A 20,954-nucleotide genomic window follows, 5' to 3' on the forward strand; every position below is an offset into this window, starting at 1 on the left:
CTCTAATCCCTGTAGAGAAATACTGACAATAGAATTGGATTCTCTGGAGTAGAGAAACATGAACCTAATGCCAGTCGAAGAATATATAGCACCCCAGCACTGAGCTGTGCTGATGAACCCATATTTACTGTCATGTCTTTTGTTAGGTAGTGAGTAGTAGCCTATATGTAAGCAAACATTATCATTCTCAGTACATGTGGTCTCAGTTAAATGGTTATTCTCTTTATTTATTGCAAGAATTTCACATATTAAGCCAACCACAAACAAGTCTGTAAATCACATAATGCTGAAAATGTACTCCATATAATGTACTCAATGTTTACAAGGTACAATATTAACACTGAAAACAAAACAGTTATTACATGGTCACCAGGCATAGAGCTGTACTACAAAATACACAATATCCCAAAGAACTCACTGACATTCTCTTAAACTTCCAAATAATGCTCAAACAGAGCAATTTGAGCTGCATTAGTTATGGAAATGTGTTAGAAGAAAGAAAATAACTAGGATACCTATTTTGTGCAGGGCATTTTACGCAAAGCAGGACATCATAGTTAACCAGCCAGCCTAGGTTTCTAAAAGTATCAAACTAAACACACTGTCTGAACTGTGGTGTATAAGGTGCCCTGCAGTCTAGTATCTGTGCCTTAAGAATTGAGGTGAGGGCCCTACAGTCCAGTTTACATGCCTTACAAATTCTGGGGTGAGGGGCATCGTGTAACCACAAACATCGCATTGACCCTGAGACCCTGCTCATCAACACAAGCTTTTAGAAACAGCTCCATATCAGCCCTGTTTTTAAAAACAAATAAAAAGGGTTCTTTAGCCTCTGGGTCGTCTCCAGAGCCTTTAAGACAACTACATATCTCGAAGCCAGCGACGTGCTTGAGTCGTGCTTATAATGTTCTTCCGCGCTCACTGTACCACCGGAGTTCCACACTGGAGTCAAGCTATCCGCACTTTGGAAACTGACGCGGATTTCAGACTCTCTATCTGTCCATCCGCGCTTCAAATCCGAATGCACGTATAGGCGCGTCATTACGGTTTTTCATTGCGGAGAACACCACATCCGCTTTGGGACAGATAGAGAGTCTGAAATCCGCGTTTGAGCAGCGATGTCTCTGTTACTAAATAAATGCACGCAATGCTAAAATGGACTAAATGGGCTAAAATTAACAAGGCATTAGGAATATATTTCGTTTTAAATCTCTTTAAAGAGGCAAAACACGCTTTGATTATTTCATACATTTACGTATTTTTTTTACTTTTCTATAAACACTTAACTGGCTTTGAATAGTAATCCTGGTGGACATGTAGAAATACAGATTACATTTTACTGTCATTAAACAGAGGTAGCTCACTGTATAATATTCTCATGGATTTATACTGAATACCTACCAATATGGATTTCTCAAAAACTACCCATAATGCCTAAACCATTCCACTGTCATTAAACAGAGGGACCTTTTGGCTATCAGCTGTATGATTTTGGTAGAATTTCACTGTGTACTTTTCTCATAAACTCATACTGAATATTACCAATATGGATTTCTCAAAAATTACCCATAATGCCTAAACCATTCCACTGCCATTAAACAGAGGGACCTCTTGGCTATTACCTGTATGACTTTGGCAAAATTTCACTGTGTACTTTTCTCATAAAATCATACTGAATACATTCCAATATGGATTTCTCAAAAATTACCCATAATGCCTAAACCATTCCACTGCCATTAAACAGAGGGGCCTCTTGGCTATTACCTGTATGATTTTGGCAAAATTTCACTGTATACTTTTCTCATAAACTCATACTGAATACATTCCAATATGGATTTCTCAAAAATTACCCATAATGCCTAAACCATTGTACTGTCATTAAACAGAGGGACCTCTTGGCTATCAGCTGTATGATTTTGGTAGAATTTCACTGTGTACTTTTCTCATAAACACATATTACATACGTACTGATATGTATTTCTCAAAGATTACCCATAATGCCTAAACCATTGTACTGTCATTAAAAAGAGGGACCTCTTGGCTATTACCTGTATGATTTTGGTAGAATTTCACTGTGTACTTTTCTCATAAACACATACTGAATATTACCAATATGGATTTCTCAAAAATTACCCATAATGCCTAAACCATTCCACTGTCATTAAACAGAGGGGCCTCTTGGCTATCAGCTGTATGATTTTGGTAGAATTTCACTGTGTACTTTTCTCATAAACACATACTGAATATTACCAACATGGATTTCTCAAAAATTACCCATAATGCCTAAACCATTCCACTGTCATTAAACAGAGGGGCCTCTTGGCTATCAGCTGCATGATTTTGGTAGAATTTCACTGTGTACTTTTCTCATAAACACATACTGAATAATACCAATATGGATTTCTCAAAAATTACCCATAATGCCTAAACCATTCCACTGTCATTAAACAGAGGGGCCTCTTGGCTATCAGCTGTATGATTTTGGTAGAATTTCACTGTGTACTTTTCTCATAAACACATACTGAATATTACCAACATGGATTTCTCAAAAATTACCCATAATGCCTAAACCATTCCACTGTCATTAAACAGAGGGGCCTCTTGGCTATCAGCTGTATGATTTTGGTAGAATTTCACTGTGTACTTTTCTCATAAACACATACTGAATATTACCAACATGGATTTCTCAAAAATTACCCATAATGCCTAAACCATTCCATTGTCATTAAACAGAGGGACCTCTTGGCTATCAGCTGTATGATTTTGGTAGAATTTCACTGTGTACTTTTCTCATAAACACATACTGAATATTACCAATATGGATTTCTCAAAATTTTCCCATAATGCCTAAACCACTCTACTGTCATTAAACAGAGGGGCCTCTTGGCTATCAACTGTATGATTTTGGTAGATATTCACTGTGTACTTTTCTCATAAACTCATACTGAACACTTACCGATATGGATTTCTCAAAAATTACCCATAATGCCTAAACCATTCCACTGTCATTAAACAGAGGGACCTCTTGGCTATCAGCTGTATGATTTTGGTAGAATTTCACTGTGTACTTTTCTCATAAACACATATTACATACGTACTGATATGGATTTCTCAGAAATTACCCATAATGCCTAAACCATTCCACTTTTATTAAACAGATGGACCTCTTGGCTATTACCTGTATGATTTTGGTAGAATTTCACTGTGTACTTTTCTCATAAACTCATACTGAACACTTACCGATATGGATTTCTCAAAAATTACCCATAATGCCTAAACCATTCTACTGTCATTAAACAGAGGGGCATCTTGTCTACCAACTGTATGATTTTGTTAAGATTTCACTGTATACTTTTCTCATAAAGTCATACTCAATATATACCGATATGGATTTCTCAAGAATTACCCATAATGCCTAAACCATTCTACTCTTATTAAACAGAGGGACCTCTTGGCTATCAGCTGTATGATTTTTACAGAATTTCACTGTATATGCTTCGCATAGATAAGAAAGATATTTTCTGAAGCCCATGGGAAAGGACCTTGTGCATTTTCATATCATATGGCAAAAGCATTTGAGTTACAGTTGTTTTTCTGTGATGCTTGGAAGGCAGACTACACAGCTGTTTTTAAACAGAATCTGGAAATACACAGTAATTCAAGTTCTTCATAATTTTGATAATTATTAACGTTCAAGTTGTTAGGATGTTGGAGTTGGGGGCGTTAGAGGTGGTTTGGTATTGGTTGGAAACTAACCCTAGCTGTCTATGTTTTTGAACATAACCTACATGACAACCAATCAAATGAGAGCATCCATCCGCTACAGAGCAACCCAGAGTACAGCATGCCATACTTATGTAACTGTAGGGAAGAGACCACTGATGCAACAGCAGAATATATAGTGCCTTGCGAAAGTATTTGGCCCCCTTGAACTTTTCAAACTTTTGCCACATTTCAGGATTCAAACATAAATATATGAAATTTTAATTTTTCTGTGAAGAATCAACAACAAGTGGGACACAATCGTGAATAAAATAAAATATCAAATAAAAAACTGAAAAGTGGGGCATGCAATATTATTCGGCCCTCTTAATAATATTGCATATTTTATTTTATTCACGATTGTGTCCCACTTGTTGTTGATTCTTCACAGAAAAATTAAAATTTCATATATTTATGTTTGAATCCTGAAATGTGGCAAAAGTTTGAAAAGTTCAAGGGGGCCAAATACTTTCGCAAGGCACTATATATTCTGCTGTTGCATCAGTGGTCTCTTCCCTACAGTTACATAAGTATGGCATGCTGTACTCTGGGTTGCTCTGTAGCGGATGGATGCTCTCATTTGATTGGTTGTCATGTAGGTTATGTTCAAAAACATAGACAGCTAGGGTTAGTTTCCAACCAATACCAAACCACCTCTAACGCCCCCAACTCCAACATCCTAACAACTTGAACGTTAATAATTATCAAAATTATGAAGAACTTGAATTACTGTGTATTTCCAGATTCTGTTTAAAAACAGCTGTGTAGTCTGCCTTCCAAGCATCACAGAAAAACAACTGTAACTCAAATGCTTTTGCCATATGATATGAAAATGCACAAGGTCCTTTCCCATGGGCTTCAGAAAATATCTTTCTTATCTATGCGAAGCATATACAGTGAAATTCTGTAAAAATCATACAGCTGATAGCCAAGAGGTCCCTCTGTTTAATAAGAGTAGAATGGTTTAGGCATTATGGGTAATTCTTGAGAAATCCATATCGGTAAGTGTTCAGTATGAGTTTATGAGAAAAGTACACAGTGAAATTCTACCAAAATCATACAGGTAATAGCCAAGAGGTCCCTCTGTTTAATGACAGTGGAATGGTTTAGGCATTATGGGTAATTTTTCAGAAATCCATATTGGTAAATGTTCAGTATGAGTTTATGAGAAAAGTACACAGTGAAATTACACCAAAATCATACAGCCGATAGCCAGGAGGCCCCTCTGTTTAATGGCAGTGGAATGGTTTAGGCATTATGGGTAAATTTGGAGAAATCCATATTGGTAAATGTTCAGTATGAGTTTATGAGAAAAGTACACAGTGAAATTACACCAAAATCATACAGCTGATAGCCAGGAGGCCCCTCTGTTTAATGGCAGTGGAATGGTTTAGGCATTATGGGTAAATTTGGAGAAATCCATATCAGTACGTAGGTAATATGTGTTTATGAGAAAAGTACACAGTGAAATTCTACCAAAATCATTCAGCTGATAGCCAAGAGGTCCCTCTGTTTAATGACAGTGGAATGGTTTAGGCATTATGGGTAATTTTTGAGAAATCCATATCAGTACGTATGTAATATGTGTTTATGAGAAAAGTACACAGTGAAATTCTACCAAAATCATACAGCTGATAGCCAAGAGGCCCCTCTGTTTAATGACAGTAGAATGGTTTAGGCATTATGGGAAATTTTTGAGAAATCCATATCAGTACATATGTAATATGTGTTTATGAGAAAAGTACACAGTGAAATTCTACCAAAATCATACAGCTGATAGCCAAGAGGTCCCTCTGTTTAATGGCAGTGGAATGGTTTAGGCATTATGAGTAATTTTTGAGAAATCCACATTGGTAATATTCAGTATGTGTTTATGAGAAAAGTACACAGTGAAATTCTACCAAAATCATACAGTTAATAGCCAAGAGGCCCCTCTGTTTAATGACAGTGGAATGGTTTAGGCATTATGGGTAATTTTTCAGAAATCCATATTGGTAAATGTTCAGTATGAGTTTATGAGAAAAGTACACAGTGAAATTACACCAAAATCATACAGCCGATAGCCAGGAGGCCCCTCTGTTTAATGGCAGTGGAATGGTTTAGGCATTATGGGTAAATTTGGAGAAATCCATATCAGTACATATGTAATATGTGTTTATGAGAAAAGTACACAGTGAAATTCTACCAAAATCATACAGCTGATAGCCAAGAGGTCCCTCTGTTTAATGACAGTACAATGGTTTAGGCATTATGGGTAAATTTGGAGAAATCCATATCAGTACATATGTAATATGTGTTTATGAGAAAAGTACACAGTGAAATTCTACCAAAATCATACAGCTGATAGCCAAGAGGTCCCTCTGTTTAATGACAGTACAATGGTTTAGGCATTATGGGAAATTTTTGAGAAATCCATATCAGTACGTATGTAATATGTGTTTATGAGAAAAGTACACAGTGAAATTCTACCAAAATCAAACAGGTAATAGCCTCGAGGTCCCTCTGTTTAATGACAGTACAATGGTTTAGGCATTATGGGTAATTTTTGAGAAATCCACATTGGTAATATTCAGTATGTGTTCATGAGAAAAGTACACAGTGAAATTCTACCAAAATCATACAGGTAATAACCAAGAGGTCCCTCTGTTTAATGACAGTGGAATGGTTTAGGCATTATGGGTAAATTTTGAGAAATCCATATCAGTACGTATGTAATACGTGTTTATGAGAAAAGCACACAGTGAAATTCTACCAAACTCATACAGCTGATAACCAAGAGGTCCCTCTGTTTAATGACAGTGGAATGGTTTAGGCATTATGGGTAATTTTTGAGAAATCCATGTTAGTAATATTCAGTATAAGTTTATGAGAAAAGTACACAGTGAAATTCTACCAAAATCATACAGGTAATAACCAAGAGGTCCCTCTGTTTAATGACAGTGGAATGGTTTAGGCATTATGGGCAGTTTTTGAGAAATCCATATTGCTAAGTATTCAGTATAAATCCATGAGAATATTATAGTGAGCTCCCTCTGTTTAATGACAGTAAAATGTAATCTGTATTTCTACATGTCCACCAGGATTACTATTCAAAGCCAGTTAAGTGTTTATAGAAAAGTAAAAAATACGTAAATATATGAAATAATCAAAGCATGTTTTGCCTTTTTAAAGTGATTTAAAACGAAATATATTCCTAATGGCTTGTTAATTTTAGTCCATTTTAGCATTGCGTGCATTTATTTATTAACAGAGACATCGCTACTCAAACGCGGGTTTCAGACTCTCTTATCTGTCCCAAAGCGGACGTGGTGTTCTCCGCAATGAAAAACCGTAATGACGCGCCTATACGTGCATTCGGATTTGAAGTGCGGATGGCTTGACCGTCAGTTTCCAAAGTGCGGATAGCTTGACTCCAGTAGTTCCACTGTACCACTGTACTTCCGGAGCTGTACCACCTACTTGGAGCTGCCTCCGGCCTGCAGAGATACCCTTCTCGAAGCGTCTAATAGTCGTCTTTTCAACTTTCATTTTCAACCTTAAGGGAACGTTGATTAGACGGCAGTCATTACGTTACTTCAACGTTGAATCAAAGGCTAATTGTTTACTGGGATTGGTCGATAACCTTCTCTGTAAACATTTACTTGGTCAGTCTGCACGTCAGAAGTCCTTGTTTATGTCAGGCAAAGCTCGTGTACCTACCCTCATCTCGAGCAGCTATGTAAGTTCTCGGATGAATTAAAAAAGAATTTCCCATGTGTAGCAAATAAAGGTGTAAAGGACCTAAAAGTGCACATAGGTTCAGCTAAGCATACAACGGCAGCGAGGGGCGAGAGCTCATCAACCCATGTCCATGAGTTCCTGAAACAACAACCTTAATCTAGAAGAAGAGGTTAGTTGTTAAAAGCTAAACTGAACAAGTGGGTTTTGAGCCTAGATGTAAAAAATAGTGACTGTGTCTGCATCCCGAACATTAGCTGACATATTGTTTCAGAGCTGAGGGGCTTTGTAGAAAAAAACTTTCCCCCCACTGAAGGATTATGAATTCTGGGAACTAGTAAGAGGCCGACACCCTGTGATCTAAGTAATCTTGGTTGTTCATAGTGCGTAATGAGGTTTCACAGGTATTCAGGGGTCATTTGTTATATTAACTAAAACCGTCTAAGTGCTATGGTGTGGCCTTAAACCAGATTTAAATATTTCATAAATGTGCATTTATGAGCGAAGTTGTTGGGCCACAACTTTTTCTAAGCTCTTAGAAAAGATATTTAAGATATAAATGGGAGGTTAGAGATAGGTCTGTAATTGGATAATAAACTAGGATCAAGATTAGGCTTCTTGATCAGGGGGTTAATAACTGCTAGTTTTAATGCTTTCCATACATGACCAAGGCTAAGGAATGAATTTATGATTGTTGTGATTGATTATAAAAGGCAAAACTTCTTTAAATAATTAAGTTGGTCTTGCCTCTGGTGTATTTTAAATATATTTTCAATTTTGTTGTTAAAAAAGTCTATAAAAGCATTGCTGGTGTGAATGGTTAGGATCTGTGGGTCAATAGCTGTCAGATTGTTTGAACCTGCATGGGTTTTCAATTTTGCCCTTAAAGTACTGAAAATATTTAAAATATTTTTATATTCATTCCTTAATATTAATAAAATGTGAAATATCACATCTTAGGAACAAAATGTACTTTTTATAAAGTTTCTTTGATGACGATAATGGAAATACAGGAAGCGTTAACAAATGTAATAAATGATTAACTGAGATTAGCTAATGGGATGAATAAGAATGTTTTAGGCTTCAGATGTTACAAAAATATACATATCAATCATATTTATAAGTAAGTTTTTAACAGAGACATTTGTACATTAGGATATTAATAATTATTAGGACATTCATATATTAATAAATAAAATATTTTTATTTACAAATGTATTCAAACCCTTTATTTGATAATTTGTAAAAGCCCTATTGGCAGCAATTACAGCTGTCACTCAAGAATATGTTTCTACAAGTTTTGTATACATGAAATTGACAGTTTTCCCTTTCTTCCAGGCAGATATAAGATTACATCAAAAAATAAATGAGCTGTAAATTGATCGTCTAACAAACATGTCAACATCAAAGCACAAATTAAATACTGAACACACAATCAAGCTACTTCTCAGCCATATCAGTCCCCTGATCAAATCCCTGTGGAGTTAGCTAAAGAGGAGAGAGCACATGATAGGGCCTAAGACTCTGAATGATCTGGAGAGATTCTGTAAAGAGCAATTGTCACAAAATCCCTCATATGATGTTATTGGAGAAGTGCTGTTATACTGGCAAAGGGATTATACAAATTATTAAATTGATGTGTGCCAATAATTGTGGCATAGATGGATTGAGAAAAAATAGTATTTCTTAATGATGTTTTTTTTTCTCAGAATAAATTTGAAGTTTAAAGTTAACTTGATTTTTATATTTAGCAGGTTCAGTTCTGACACAAGCCTCACAGATGCATAAGCTTTAAGAATACGTCTTATATAACTTCCTTTATTTAAAGGAAATTTAATGACAATATTTGTGAAAATAATTACTATTATAATCTTACTGGAAGTCCCCAGAGATTAATGTTTCAAAAATATCACTATTGTTTTGTAATCAAAATGCACTAATTTCAAAATGTTTGGCACTAAATACATTTCTGTTAAGGTCATTGTCACTAGTAATATAAGATAATGTTATATAAAATAATATGAGATAATATAAGAGTTAATGCTTTTAACAATGTGTACATTCCTGCTTGCATTTTTCACTTCAAACACTGTATATAAATAAGCCATTGAGGTAGCTGGAATGTTTGAGCTTGTGGACTTGTGACAGATCATAGAGAGCATGACACAGGAAATATCTTCTGCGGTAAAAATAGCACCTTGCTCAGATGTACTAAACATAGATGACCCATAGACATTATTCATATCTAATTCTTGTAAACAAGCAGCAAAAGCTAGAAAGTATTACAACAGATACAGATCACAGGTAAGACTATTTCAGCTTGGAACAGACTCATGGCTACTTGAAATGGTCTGGATTACTTTTTGTGTAGATATTCAGATCGGTTTTTGTATGACGTGAGGTAACTTTTCTGCTCTCATTTAGAGAGGAATCAAGTTCAGTATTGCTTGTTGTACACTAGAACTGCCTAGCTAGTATATGAAGAATACTTGCTAGACTAGAAATATTCAACATATATATTTATAGATTTACATATGTTTTTACATATTTATAGTTTTTACATATGTTTCCTCCTTAGACACGATTGCTGTGTTATTGCAACACTTTAATCTATTGATACAAATAAAATATTAACTGAGTATATAGAAGATTGGGAGCTGTTTTATTGGAATGCTACAACAGGCTTGCTACAAATTATTTCTGAAAACTATTATCCAAAGCCAGAGACCATCATGAGGGGTGGATTTGACATTCCCGTATATGACCTCTCACTAATCCGTCAACTTTGGGAGACCCGGGTGAGGAAGTACAAACAGCGGCAGAAGAAGGAGCAGGAGAGGATAAATAAAAGTGCACTGGCCAAGTGAGAAATACGGAATACTAATAGTACTTTGTTGTTTGCTGTGTGCAAGCCTTTATTATGTATGAAACCCACAAAGCCCTAGCTGTTTGATTTTCATACAACTATACTATATTTTGTCACATTGAGATAAAGTGAAATGAGTGATTTTATGCATATTTGAGATTGAAAACACCATACTGTTTTATTCCCAGTTTAAGTAATGTTTTAACATTTCCTCTGTAGATTTAGATCAGATATCTTTCCCGTTTAATATATATATGATAAAGTGGCCAAAGTACCTATTAATGTGACCAGGGAGTGTGCGAAAGCATCTGATTAAAAATAAATGCATGCACACAGCTACTGAAACTGCCCAGAGCAGTTGGCACTAATCATACCCACTTGTATCATAACTGATGACATGGCAATGCTTCCATTTTGACATCGTATTCTCCAAAATATATTTAAATAGTAATATTTTTTCTCTAAAAAAATACATTTTTCTAAACATAAGTCTGCAAAAATAAGCTTAGTGCTTTTAATACACTTCACACAAGTGTAAAAAACTTTTAATTTCTTTAAAAAAATGAACTAAAACACTTCTACTTATCCCACACTACTACATGTACTATTGCTTTTTAGGATAAATCAGCAGTGGCAGTACCGCATAACATGCAGAAAAATGAAGATAAGTGAAGTCACTGCCCTCCAGTGCTACCTTGAGAGATCTGCATTTGCAGAAATGGATATTTTACCTACAGTTGACACAGGCATGTTCCAGATGAAAGGGAACTCACCCTGTTCATCAGTTATTTACTATGGCACAGATAAAAAGACCATGCACAACATTTCTTTATTTCAAATCAGTTCTTTAGATTTTGATTAGTTCAAAAAGAAAAGAACATATCCATTATGTTATGTCTTTTGCATTATAGTCATATGCTTGTCTGATTAAGCCATGTGACAAGTAATCATTGTTTTATTTATTTGATTCTTTTGTGTAGTGTTCAAATATGTTTTCACAAGATCCTTCATAATATCATTTCTCTTTAAAGCAGACCTTGACAGTGAAGATAAAAAATTCATTTTTGAGCTGAGTGGAAATAAGTGGAGGGTAAATGTCCTAATAGCTTTATTCATTGTACAGTTTTAAGAGAATAAGCTTACAATTAGTCAATATGATGATGTACTGTTTATTTGAACTGAATTACAGAAACTACCAGATGATTTGGAGTACATGACATTCCTCAGAGAGTGGCACATTCATGGAACAAAAATCCAAAGACTTCCTACCTACATTCAGGAGTTTGTGGACTTGCGTGTCCTGGACTTACCTAAAAACGAACTCACCATGCTCCCTCCTGAGATAGGTCACTTTTAAGTTTTTAATCACGGCTGTCAAAACCAAACTTCATATTTCCTTTCTTTCACATTTTAAACAATATTTTAAAAATATTAGTTACCCTTTACAATGTGTGACAATTTCAAATTAAAATGGATTTTTTTCTGAGCAACATTTTACACAGTGAACAAATAAAAACATTTGTTTCCCTTGCCAGATATTATTCATTATCACACTTCATTATTACTAGTTTTAAGTTTACTGCTGCCATTATTTTATGCATGTAACATTTTTGTAGTTGATTTTGCATTTATGAGTATGCACATCTGCATTATAATAATAATAATATAGTTAATCCCTGAGCCCCTGGTTCTGTTTATAAGTTAGTTAAGTTTAAGTTTGTTTAGTTAAGGATAAATCTCATATATTTTAGCACTGTTAATTTTACAATTTCAAGACAAAAAACCTACATTTTGACAACGTGTAATGTTTAATTTAATTAACTTACATGGGCTTGTGTGTGATCTTCAGGGAAACTGACTAACCTAAGGGAGTTGAATGTGAACTACAACAAGCTTGCAAGCATTCCTTCTGAGCTTGGAGGCTGTGAAAATCTGGAGAAACTGGAAATGACAGCAAATTCTGATCTGAGTGAACTGCCCTTTGAGGTAACAGGATTCAGCAATTGAAACTGTGTTTTAGAAGAGTATTGAGTTTTAAACACTGTTTGTTCCAAAAGTAAAATGAAATGTGTTATTTGTACCTGAGCACAGATATATGTAGACACATGTTGTGTTAAAAACAATACAAAATTCATGTCTTTAACGGAATATCCTAATCTACCTTTAAGGGCCAAATGTGTTTGTTTTTAATGTTAATTTTCTAAGAATGAAGATTGTTAAGGAGTTTTGTATAACATGGTTTTTTTTTTCAGCTGAAAAACCTCATAAAACTCAAACATCTAGACATAGCAGAAAACAAATTTGTCACCATACCAGTCTGTGTGCTGCGGATGTCAGCTTTGCAGTTGTTGGACATCAGCAACAACAGACTCACAGATCTGCCAGAGGATATTGACAGGTAGCATAGAAAATCTTATATTTCCAAATTCATGAGTGTACAGATAGTATTTCAACAAATTTATATTAATGCAATATGCAACTATATTATTATCTGACTTATTATTATTACTATTATTATTATTAATTTTATTTTTTCTGCCACTTTTCTCACTTAATAAGTCCCTCAATTTTCGAGCTATAGACTCAGTTCAAGCTCCAGATTGTCCTGTTTGATGGTGTGATTCAGGCTTGTAAACAGCTTCTTGATACATACACTCGTTCGTCATTTCTATGTATCTTTTCTTCAACCTGCTCTAACTTAGTTTTCAAGATACAGCCACAAGATTTCACATGGTTGGACCTACATGTCGGAACCCGTCATGTCAAATTTCAGATCAATCATCCATCCCGTTTTGTTAATCATCAATATGTCGTCCCTCGTTAATTTTTCCTCCATTCATTTCAATGGGGTAGGCTAGAGTACGTGATGTCACAATACACTATGCTCCTCAGCCTAGACTGACTTTCCAGTTTTCTCCTTAAATCATTAAACTTTCACCTAGAGACTTCATAGAAACTTTAAATGGTAGAGAAATTTCCCCTTCCTAACATCAGCATGTTTGAAATTGTTTCACAATACGTTTTTCGAATTATGTGCACTTTTGTTTGGCGCCATAGAGTTCAATTTATTTTCTGAGCAGGCTTATGAAAATTTTTTTGTGTTTAACTTCTGATGACATGACCAATTCAAGTTTAATCTGCACAATTTTCCAGTCAGTCAGTGTTCTTGACGTAAAGGTCTTTGGTTAAGCAATTTTGGAAATATTTTTCGGGGTGTGTACACTTCAATATGAATGCACTGACATGAGCTTCTCTGTGTGCGTGCGTGAATGTGTGAGAGAGTAAAGGAGGGGGAGTGGAGAGAGTGAGGAGGAGAGGGAGAGACAGAGTCTTGCACTTTTCGTGTGTGCCAAAGAAAAAAAAAAAAAAAAAAGAAAGATCAGTACAGGGACACCCAGCCTTCAAATTAGGGTGGGAGAATGATCCAAGCTGCAACCATTAAGCACTTCCTTTAGGAAAGGCATGTTTCTAGTTTGTTTCACTCCTGTTTTATATTTGTACCTAAACTGTGGACATATGGCATATTCTCATGTTATCAGAAAATTTTTTTAACACCTACCAAGGCAAGGTAATATAATGTTATACATTATGACATAGCAGTTCTATTTTTTGAAAAGCAGTTTTTGCTGATCCAATAAAAATAACTATTTAAAAAAGGTATTTACTGTTATCTTCTCCAGTATAACTTTGTTAACAAATTATTTAAACCTTACTAACTAAAAGACAATGTTTAGTTAAGCACACATACAGATATTTCTCTGTGCTTTTCTTTGTGAACATTAGTACGATGCTCTTTCAGGAATGCAGTTTCACACTCTAAAAATGTGACTGCAATTCTGTGTGGTGAATTGTATTCTTACACCCTGTGCTTCAGATTAACTCTAGGTGATAAGATGTTTATTGAGATGCTAGAATCAAAACCATACATTATCAACCAGGAAGTTATCAAATTACTATGCTGGACTAGCCCTTAATCTATTGCATATTTGGGTTGTAAATATTATGGTGAAATTACTGGATTTTTTGTTTGTTTGTTGGCTTTTTTTATACACCCTTGGCAGCTAGTATTTCTGAGCCATGTAAAAGAGAAAAAAGTCAGAAATGAAGATACAAATTTACCCAAACAATGACAATGGTTTTTTCATACAACATTATATTTTTTGTTCAAAGTTTTTTATTAAAGGCCCTATCTGTTAACAGTAAATTTAATCGCTGATGTTTGAGTATGTAAATATGTCTTTTCAGATTAGGAGATTTACAGACACTTTTTCTGCACAAGAACCGACTTACATATCTACCAATGGCAATGGTAAAAATGGATGCGCTCAAGATGCTTGTTGTCAGTGGAGATGAGCTGATCAATTTGCCATCCAAAATCCTTGAAAACCCTGACATCAAGTAAGTATGAGTATTTGTTTTAGCAGTTGTATTGTGGCATTTGCCCTGAGCTCTATATAGCAGATATAGCAATTATGCATGTGAACAGTATAAACACAGCATCTCAGATGTTATATTCATAAAGTGTACAGTCAAGGTAATGAGCTTAGCAGATAAACTTCTCCTATACAACTACATGAAAAAACTAAACTAGGCAAGCCTAGTTTAGCCGGACCTCCTTGTCACAGAGGTGTTTCTGGCATTTCAAAACAGGAAAGCCCAAAATTCATACCCTTGTCATTGGAAGGTCTGGACAAGCTTTGGTGCTTCATATCAATGTCTTTGTTTACATGTGTTTTTATTATGTGATTGTTTTGTACAGAAAATATGGAGGGCAGGACTAATGAATGCAGAAATGAAAAAAGGAACACAAAGATATATAACACAGGCATAATTTCCTTTCTTGTTCATTTTAAATATACATACTAGATTATCTACCACCGTGACCCTGAACTGGATAAGCGGGTACAGATAATGAATGAATGAATGAATGAATGATTATCTACCACGTAAGAACAAAGAAGACCAAGACATTTTATTGATTTTAAGAATTACAATGACTTATTTATTCAGTGTAACTGGTTAGTAATTATAATCATACACAAGATTAGATGTAATCTATCCTATGCCAATCCATCAGAGCTTCACACTCTCTTTCTACCTACAGCCACAAAATGATCTAATCAGCAACCAGCTATCCTTAACAACTACAGTGAACTATACATGCTACATCACTAACAATCACAATAGCATCTCTACAGTGCATTTCCCCAAGTAATCTGTGCTTTCCTTATCCACTGACTAGACTTTTCAGCTATTTCTGAAAACTCCTTCATATCTGTCATTAGTTTCCAGCCCCTGATGCCAAACTGCACAAGCAGGGATGTGGCCAACTTGGCTACAAATTCCCTAACACCTATCTCTACCAGTTTTACATGTGCCAGCCACCCGCGTTCCCTCACTTCAGCCGCCAAGTCTGCGTACTTCAGCTTCTTCCTTTCGAATGCTTCATCTACTGCATCCTCAAATGGAACCGTTAACTTTATGAAATAAGTTATCTGTTTACTTTCAGAGTATAGCACAATGTCTGGCCTCAGTGTAGTTAACACAATGCACTCTGGGACCTTCAGCTTTTCTCCTACGTCGCCCAGCAATTTCCAGTCTCGTGCTTCACCCCATCTACCAATATTTGTAGCCTGCGCATGTTCTCGAAAACATTCCCCCTCACACACAAACCTACCTATTTTATTACTGCAGCCACTCATCAATGCATTACCCTCTAGCTGTTTGCTGTCCAACAAAAACCCTAAAACCCTTAGCACCTGATTATGTCTCCTTGTAACAACCCTGTAACAAACTAACTTTACAAGCTAATAGAATATGCTTCAGCATGCCAAACCTTGTACATAATCCACAACTAGGGTCTCCACCTACCCACTATCCAAGATTTTGCGGTGTGAGCTCTTTTTTTAAGATACTGAACCTCAACACGTCCACGGACGAAGCCACCATTCGCGCTGAAGGACTTACTCTAATTTGGTTCCAGCTAGGAACTATTTTTTCTGGTTCACAAACCAATTTATGTCGGTGGAAATGTGCCGAATGGTTCCAAATTTAGTTCACAAACTGGAACTGTTCCCTTGTTGGTGGAAAAGTGCTATGTGAAATATGGCTAAACTAACAACAAATGGTGTAGTAGCACCAACTTGTGAAATATGGCTGAACCAACAGCAGAAGGTGAAATAATGTTCCTACTCCCGTATGCACATTTCAACATTAGGAGTCAGTCAGCCTAGTAAATCAATCAGCCAGCCAATTAAATTAGTCAGTCAGTCAGTCAGTCATTAAGGGAAAATGCTTCTTCTGGGCCAGCCCAGTAGGCAGTCTCGCAAAAAGTATGGAAAGCATAAAGTTTCAGATATTCAGATGTAGAGGGTTCATAAATTGGTAGGATCAGACTTAGATCAGTAACAGTCCATATTGGGTGTGTGTGTTCATGTTGGTGTTGCTGGGGTAACAAGTTTTTAACAGATTGTTGAATAAAATGTTTTTGAATATGTTGGTTCTGGCTCTGATATACTGGTACTTCTTTCCTGATGGCAGAGGCTGACATGTAAATGGCAGGGGTGTATGGGATCGAAGATGTTTCTGGCTTTCCTTAGACATCTGTTGTTGTACATGGCCTTTATAGGTAGGAGGGCAGCTGTAGTGATGAGCTGCGCAGTTTTCACCACATTCTGTAGAGCCTTGTGTTCATCTGTAGTGGCACTGCCATACCAGACTATGATACAGCTGGTCAGAATGCAATTTACAGTATTTCTATAGAGATATTAGTTACTGTGGTGTTGATGTAGCGTAGCTGCGGTTTGTGGCCGTATGGTTGTTTTGTGTATGTGTCCCCTTAAATGTATATGTTGTCATGAGCACTAGGCAAGGGGGATTTTCTGAGGCTTTGTGAGGAAATTGTGAATTCCCTGTCCAGATAAAATCATTCTGCCTAAAAGTATATACATGCTGGTCATAAAATAAGAATACCATGAAAAAGTTTATTTATTTCAGTAATTCCCTTCAAAACGTAAAACTTGTATATTATACTTATTAATTAACACAGACTGATATTTGTGTTTATTCCTTTTAATTTGATTATTACAACTGACAACTAATGACAACCCCAAATTCAGTATCTCAGAAAATAAGAATATTACTTAAGACCAATACAAAAAAAGGATTTTTAGAAATGCTGGCCAGCTGAAAAGTATGAACATTAAAAGTATGAGCATGTACAGCACTCAATACTCAGTTGGGGCTCCTTTTGCCTGAATTACTGCAGCAATGTTGCTGCATCGATCAGTCTGTGGCACTGCTCAGGTGTTATGAGAGCCCAGGTTGCTCTGATAGTGGCCTTCAGCTCTTCTGCATTGTTGGGTCTGGCGTATTGCATCTTCCTCTTCATAATACTTCATAGATTTTTTATGAGGTTAAGGTCAGGTGAGTTTGGTCAGCAGCAGGAAGCATGAAGTGCTCTACAACTTCCGGGTAGACAGCTGTGTTGACTTTGGACCTCATAAAACACAGTGGACCAACACCAGCAGATGACATGGCACCCCAAACCATCACTGACTGTGGAATCTTTACACTGGATCTCAAGCAATGTGGATTCTATGCCTCACCTCCTCTGCCTCTCCAAAGGAAATGCAAAATTTACTTTCATCAGAGATCATAACTTTGGACCACTCAGCAGCAGTCCAGTCCTTTTTGTCTTTAGCCCAGGCGAGACGTTTTTGATGCTGTCTCTTGTTCAAGAGTGGCTGAAACCCATGTCTTGCATATGTCTGTGCATGGTGGTTCTTGAAGCACTGACACCAGCTGCAGTCCAGTCTTTGTGAATCTCCCCCACATTTTTGAATGGGTTGTGTTTCACAATCCTTTCCAGGGTGCGGTTATCCCTATTTCTTCTACCACATCTCTTCCTTACCTTCACCTCTCTATTAATATGCTTGGACGCAGAGCTCTGTGAAATGCCTGCCTCTTTATCAATGACCTTTTGTGTCTTGCCCTGCTTATGTAAGGTGTCAGTGGTCGTCTATTGGACAACTGTCAAGTCAGCAGTCTTCCCCATGATTATGTAGCCTACAGAACTAGACTGAGAGACCATTTAAAGGCCTTTGCAGGTATTTTGAGTTAATTAGCTGTCACCAGGTGTCTTCAATATTGAACCTTTTCACAATATTCTAATTTTATGTCCAGCATACACACACACACACATACACACACATATATACACACACACATACACACACACACACACACATATATATATATATATATATATATTCCCCCCTCCCCCCATCCATAGTACTCATTCTGTCACTGAATCAATATGCTTTTTGTCAGTACTAATTAATCAAACTTGCAAAGGTGTCTTCAATATTGAACCTTTTCACACCTATTCTAATTTTCTGAGATGAGAATGTGTGTGTATTGCCCTGTGAAAGACTGGCGCCCCCTCCAGGGTGTATTCCTGAATTGCACCCAATGATTCCAGGCTCTGGACCAACCGTGACCCTGAACTGAATAAGCAGTTACAAATAATGAATGAATTTGGGATTTTCATTAGTTGTCAGTTACATTCATCAAATTAAAAGAAATAAACACTTGAAATATATCAGTCTGTGTAATGAATGAGTATAATATACAAGTTTCACATTTTTAATGGAATTACTGAAATAAATCAACTTTTCATGATATTCTAATTTTATAACCAGCACCTGTATATAGTCAGATGTATGGTGTAGTGTATGGTGGCTGGGAACTAAACTCCAGCCTACCATATGGAGAGCAGTAATATTACAAACTACTCTATTGCAATTAATTTCTAAGACAGTAACAATATTGATGCATTTTTTGCAAAAACACTACTTGACATTCCCCTATCCTTTTGCAGATTCATCAAATTATATGATAATCCATTAAGCAAACCTGAAGATGTAGATGAGAAAGGCCACTCTAACAAACAGCAGGAAGGACATGAGAAGGAGTTTATGCAGACATATATTGAGACTCTAAAAGACAGAGGTAAGTTTCAGAAATTATTTTATATTTTTTGAAGTGTACTACAATGTCAGAAAAAAAAAAAATATATATATATATATATTTTTTATAATTGTACAGAAAATACAAATGTACACTTAAAAACACTAAATGCAACTAAAAGTTATGAATACAACAGAACATGGTACAAATATATTCTCTTAGTGAAGGTACTGAAAAACAGACCCTTGAAGGGACCACAACAATAACAGTTTGGGGTATTTTAAGTAAGTGTATGTGTAGCAACTGTATAATAATTATCAGAACAACAGTAAAAATTGTAATTTACAAAAAGCACACTACCACCCACTTGTGAAGCAGTCTTTTAATGTGAGAAATTGTAACATCTATAATTAGGGTACATTATTGTTCCTTATTCCTGTGGAAATGTTTTTAGATGCAAAGCAGATTGTGGAACTGGCATTTTAACTCACTCATTCTCTTATCACATAAATAATCACATACATACTCAAGGTTAGGAGCTATACCACAAGAGTCATGATTTCTCACATACACACTCATTTTTAGGGACTTATCCACAATTGTGTCCACACTATTGCACATCATTGATACTTTGTGCCCTTTTTGAATGGAGTGTTGTATCCACTCCATTCAACCTCTTTTCAATGCAAGTTTTTAATTTTACTTTTGTTAAAGGTAGAGTTATGCCTTTAAATTATATATAAGGTAAACAAGTGGATCTTACACCTACAGTTTTTTTTGTATGTTTGTTTGTCTTATTGTTTCTAACAGTGAAAGTAACTAACATAGCCATTAGCATATATATAATTTATTTTTTGTTTGTTTTCTAGCTAAAGCGCCAGCATACACCACTAAAGTTTCCCTGACTTGCTTTCTATAGTCAACTTGAAGATTTCAGAACCAACGTGGACAGTGAGAAAAAATATTTATCACTGAAAAATGTTAGTTAACACTATCACCATTATAAGAAATACCACTGAACATTTTTCCTTCTCAGTCACCTTCATTTGCAAGATGCATGTCAAGTATATGTGGATGTTTGCACACAATATGAGGACTTGTATGTTTGTATATTTCAGGTTTTAAAATGTGAATGCATGCTCTCTTGTCTGGTACTGAGTGAGTGAATTTAGCATTTATCAAAAGATTCAGTATAGAAAATGACCACAGTCTCTAGGTGTATTGATGTGACCAAATATTATTGCTGGACAATTATCTCAGTAGTTTGTGTTCTTTTTTGAGCTTCTACTTTGGTGAAAGTTAATTCAAAGATTTTAAATTGTACTTAGGTTGCCTTTATAAAATATTTCTTTTTATGCCTGAATGTTTATCTTTATGTCTTTATGAAATTGAAAGGTACTCCTGAAAAGAATGAATCTATAATAGAAGCAAAGTGTGAACACACTAAGTGATTTTAAAATATGAAGTTTTGGTGATATATTTATTTTTCTGGAACTAAAACTAATTAATAAAAATTATTAGTTCATTGCTGTATTAGAAATTTCTATATAATTGCAGTATTAGAAATGAATGAAGTGTTGCTTCAAGTGTTTAAACAATTAAATGTGCAAAAATCACTGATTATGAATTTACTTTTACT

At 35.6% G+C, this 20,954-nt stretch overlaps 1 protein-coding gene across 1 annotated transcript; it reads left to right on the plus strand.

The window, feature by feature from the left end:
- Positions 1-7,615: 7,615 nt before the first annotated feature.
- Positions 7,616-20,781, plus strand: lrrc2 (leucine rich repeat containing 2). Its single transcript, XM_066643952.1, has 10 exons — positions 7,616-7,651; positions 10,200-10,342; positions 10,964-11,091; positions 11,380-11,435; positions 11,535-11,691; positions 12,195-12,331; positions 12,598-12,743; positions 14,591-14,743; positions 19,227-19,357; positions 20,185-20,781. Exons 2-10 carry the CDS (start codon positions 10,212-10,214, stop codon positions 20,232-20,234), a joined length of 1,089 nt encoding a protein of 362 aa, XP_066500049.1. The 5' UTR covers positions 7,616-7,651; positions 10,200-10,211; the 3' UTR covers positions 20,235-20,781.
- Positions 20,782-20,954: the final 173 nt, after the last annotated feature.

The sequence above is a fragment of the Hoplias malabaricus genome, chromosome 14 (assembly GCF_029633855.1).
Source record: "Hoplias malabaricus isolate fHopMal1 chromosome 14, fHopMal1.hap1, whole genome shotgun sequence".
NCBI lineage: Eukaryota > Metazoa > Chordata > Actinopteri > Characiformes > Erythrinidae > Hoplias > Hoplias malabaricus.

Excerpts from the sequence above, each read along its gene's own strand:
- lrrc2 (XM_066643952.1), top strand. The coding sequence starts at position 10,212 with ATGAGGGGTGGATTTGACATTCCCGTATATGACCTCTCACTAATCCGT. Across the intron at positions 10,343-10,963 it reads AATAAAAGTGCACTGGCCAA|GATAAATCAGCAGTGGCAGT; the intron begins GTGAGAAATACG and ends ATTGCTTTTTAG. Across the intron at positions 11,692-12,194 it reads CATGCTCCCTCCTGAGATAG|GGAAACTGACTAACCTAAGG; the intron begins GTCACTTTTAAG and ends TGTGATCTTCAG.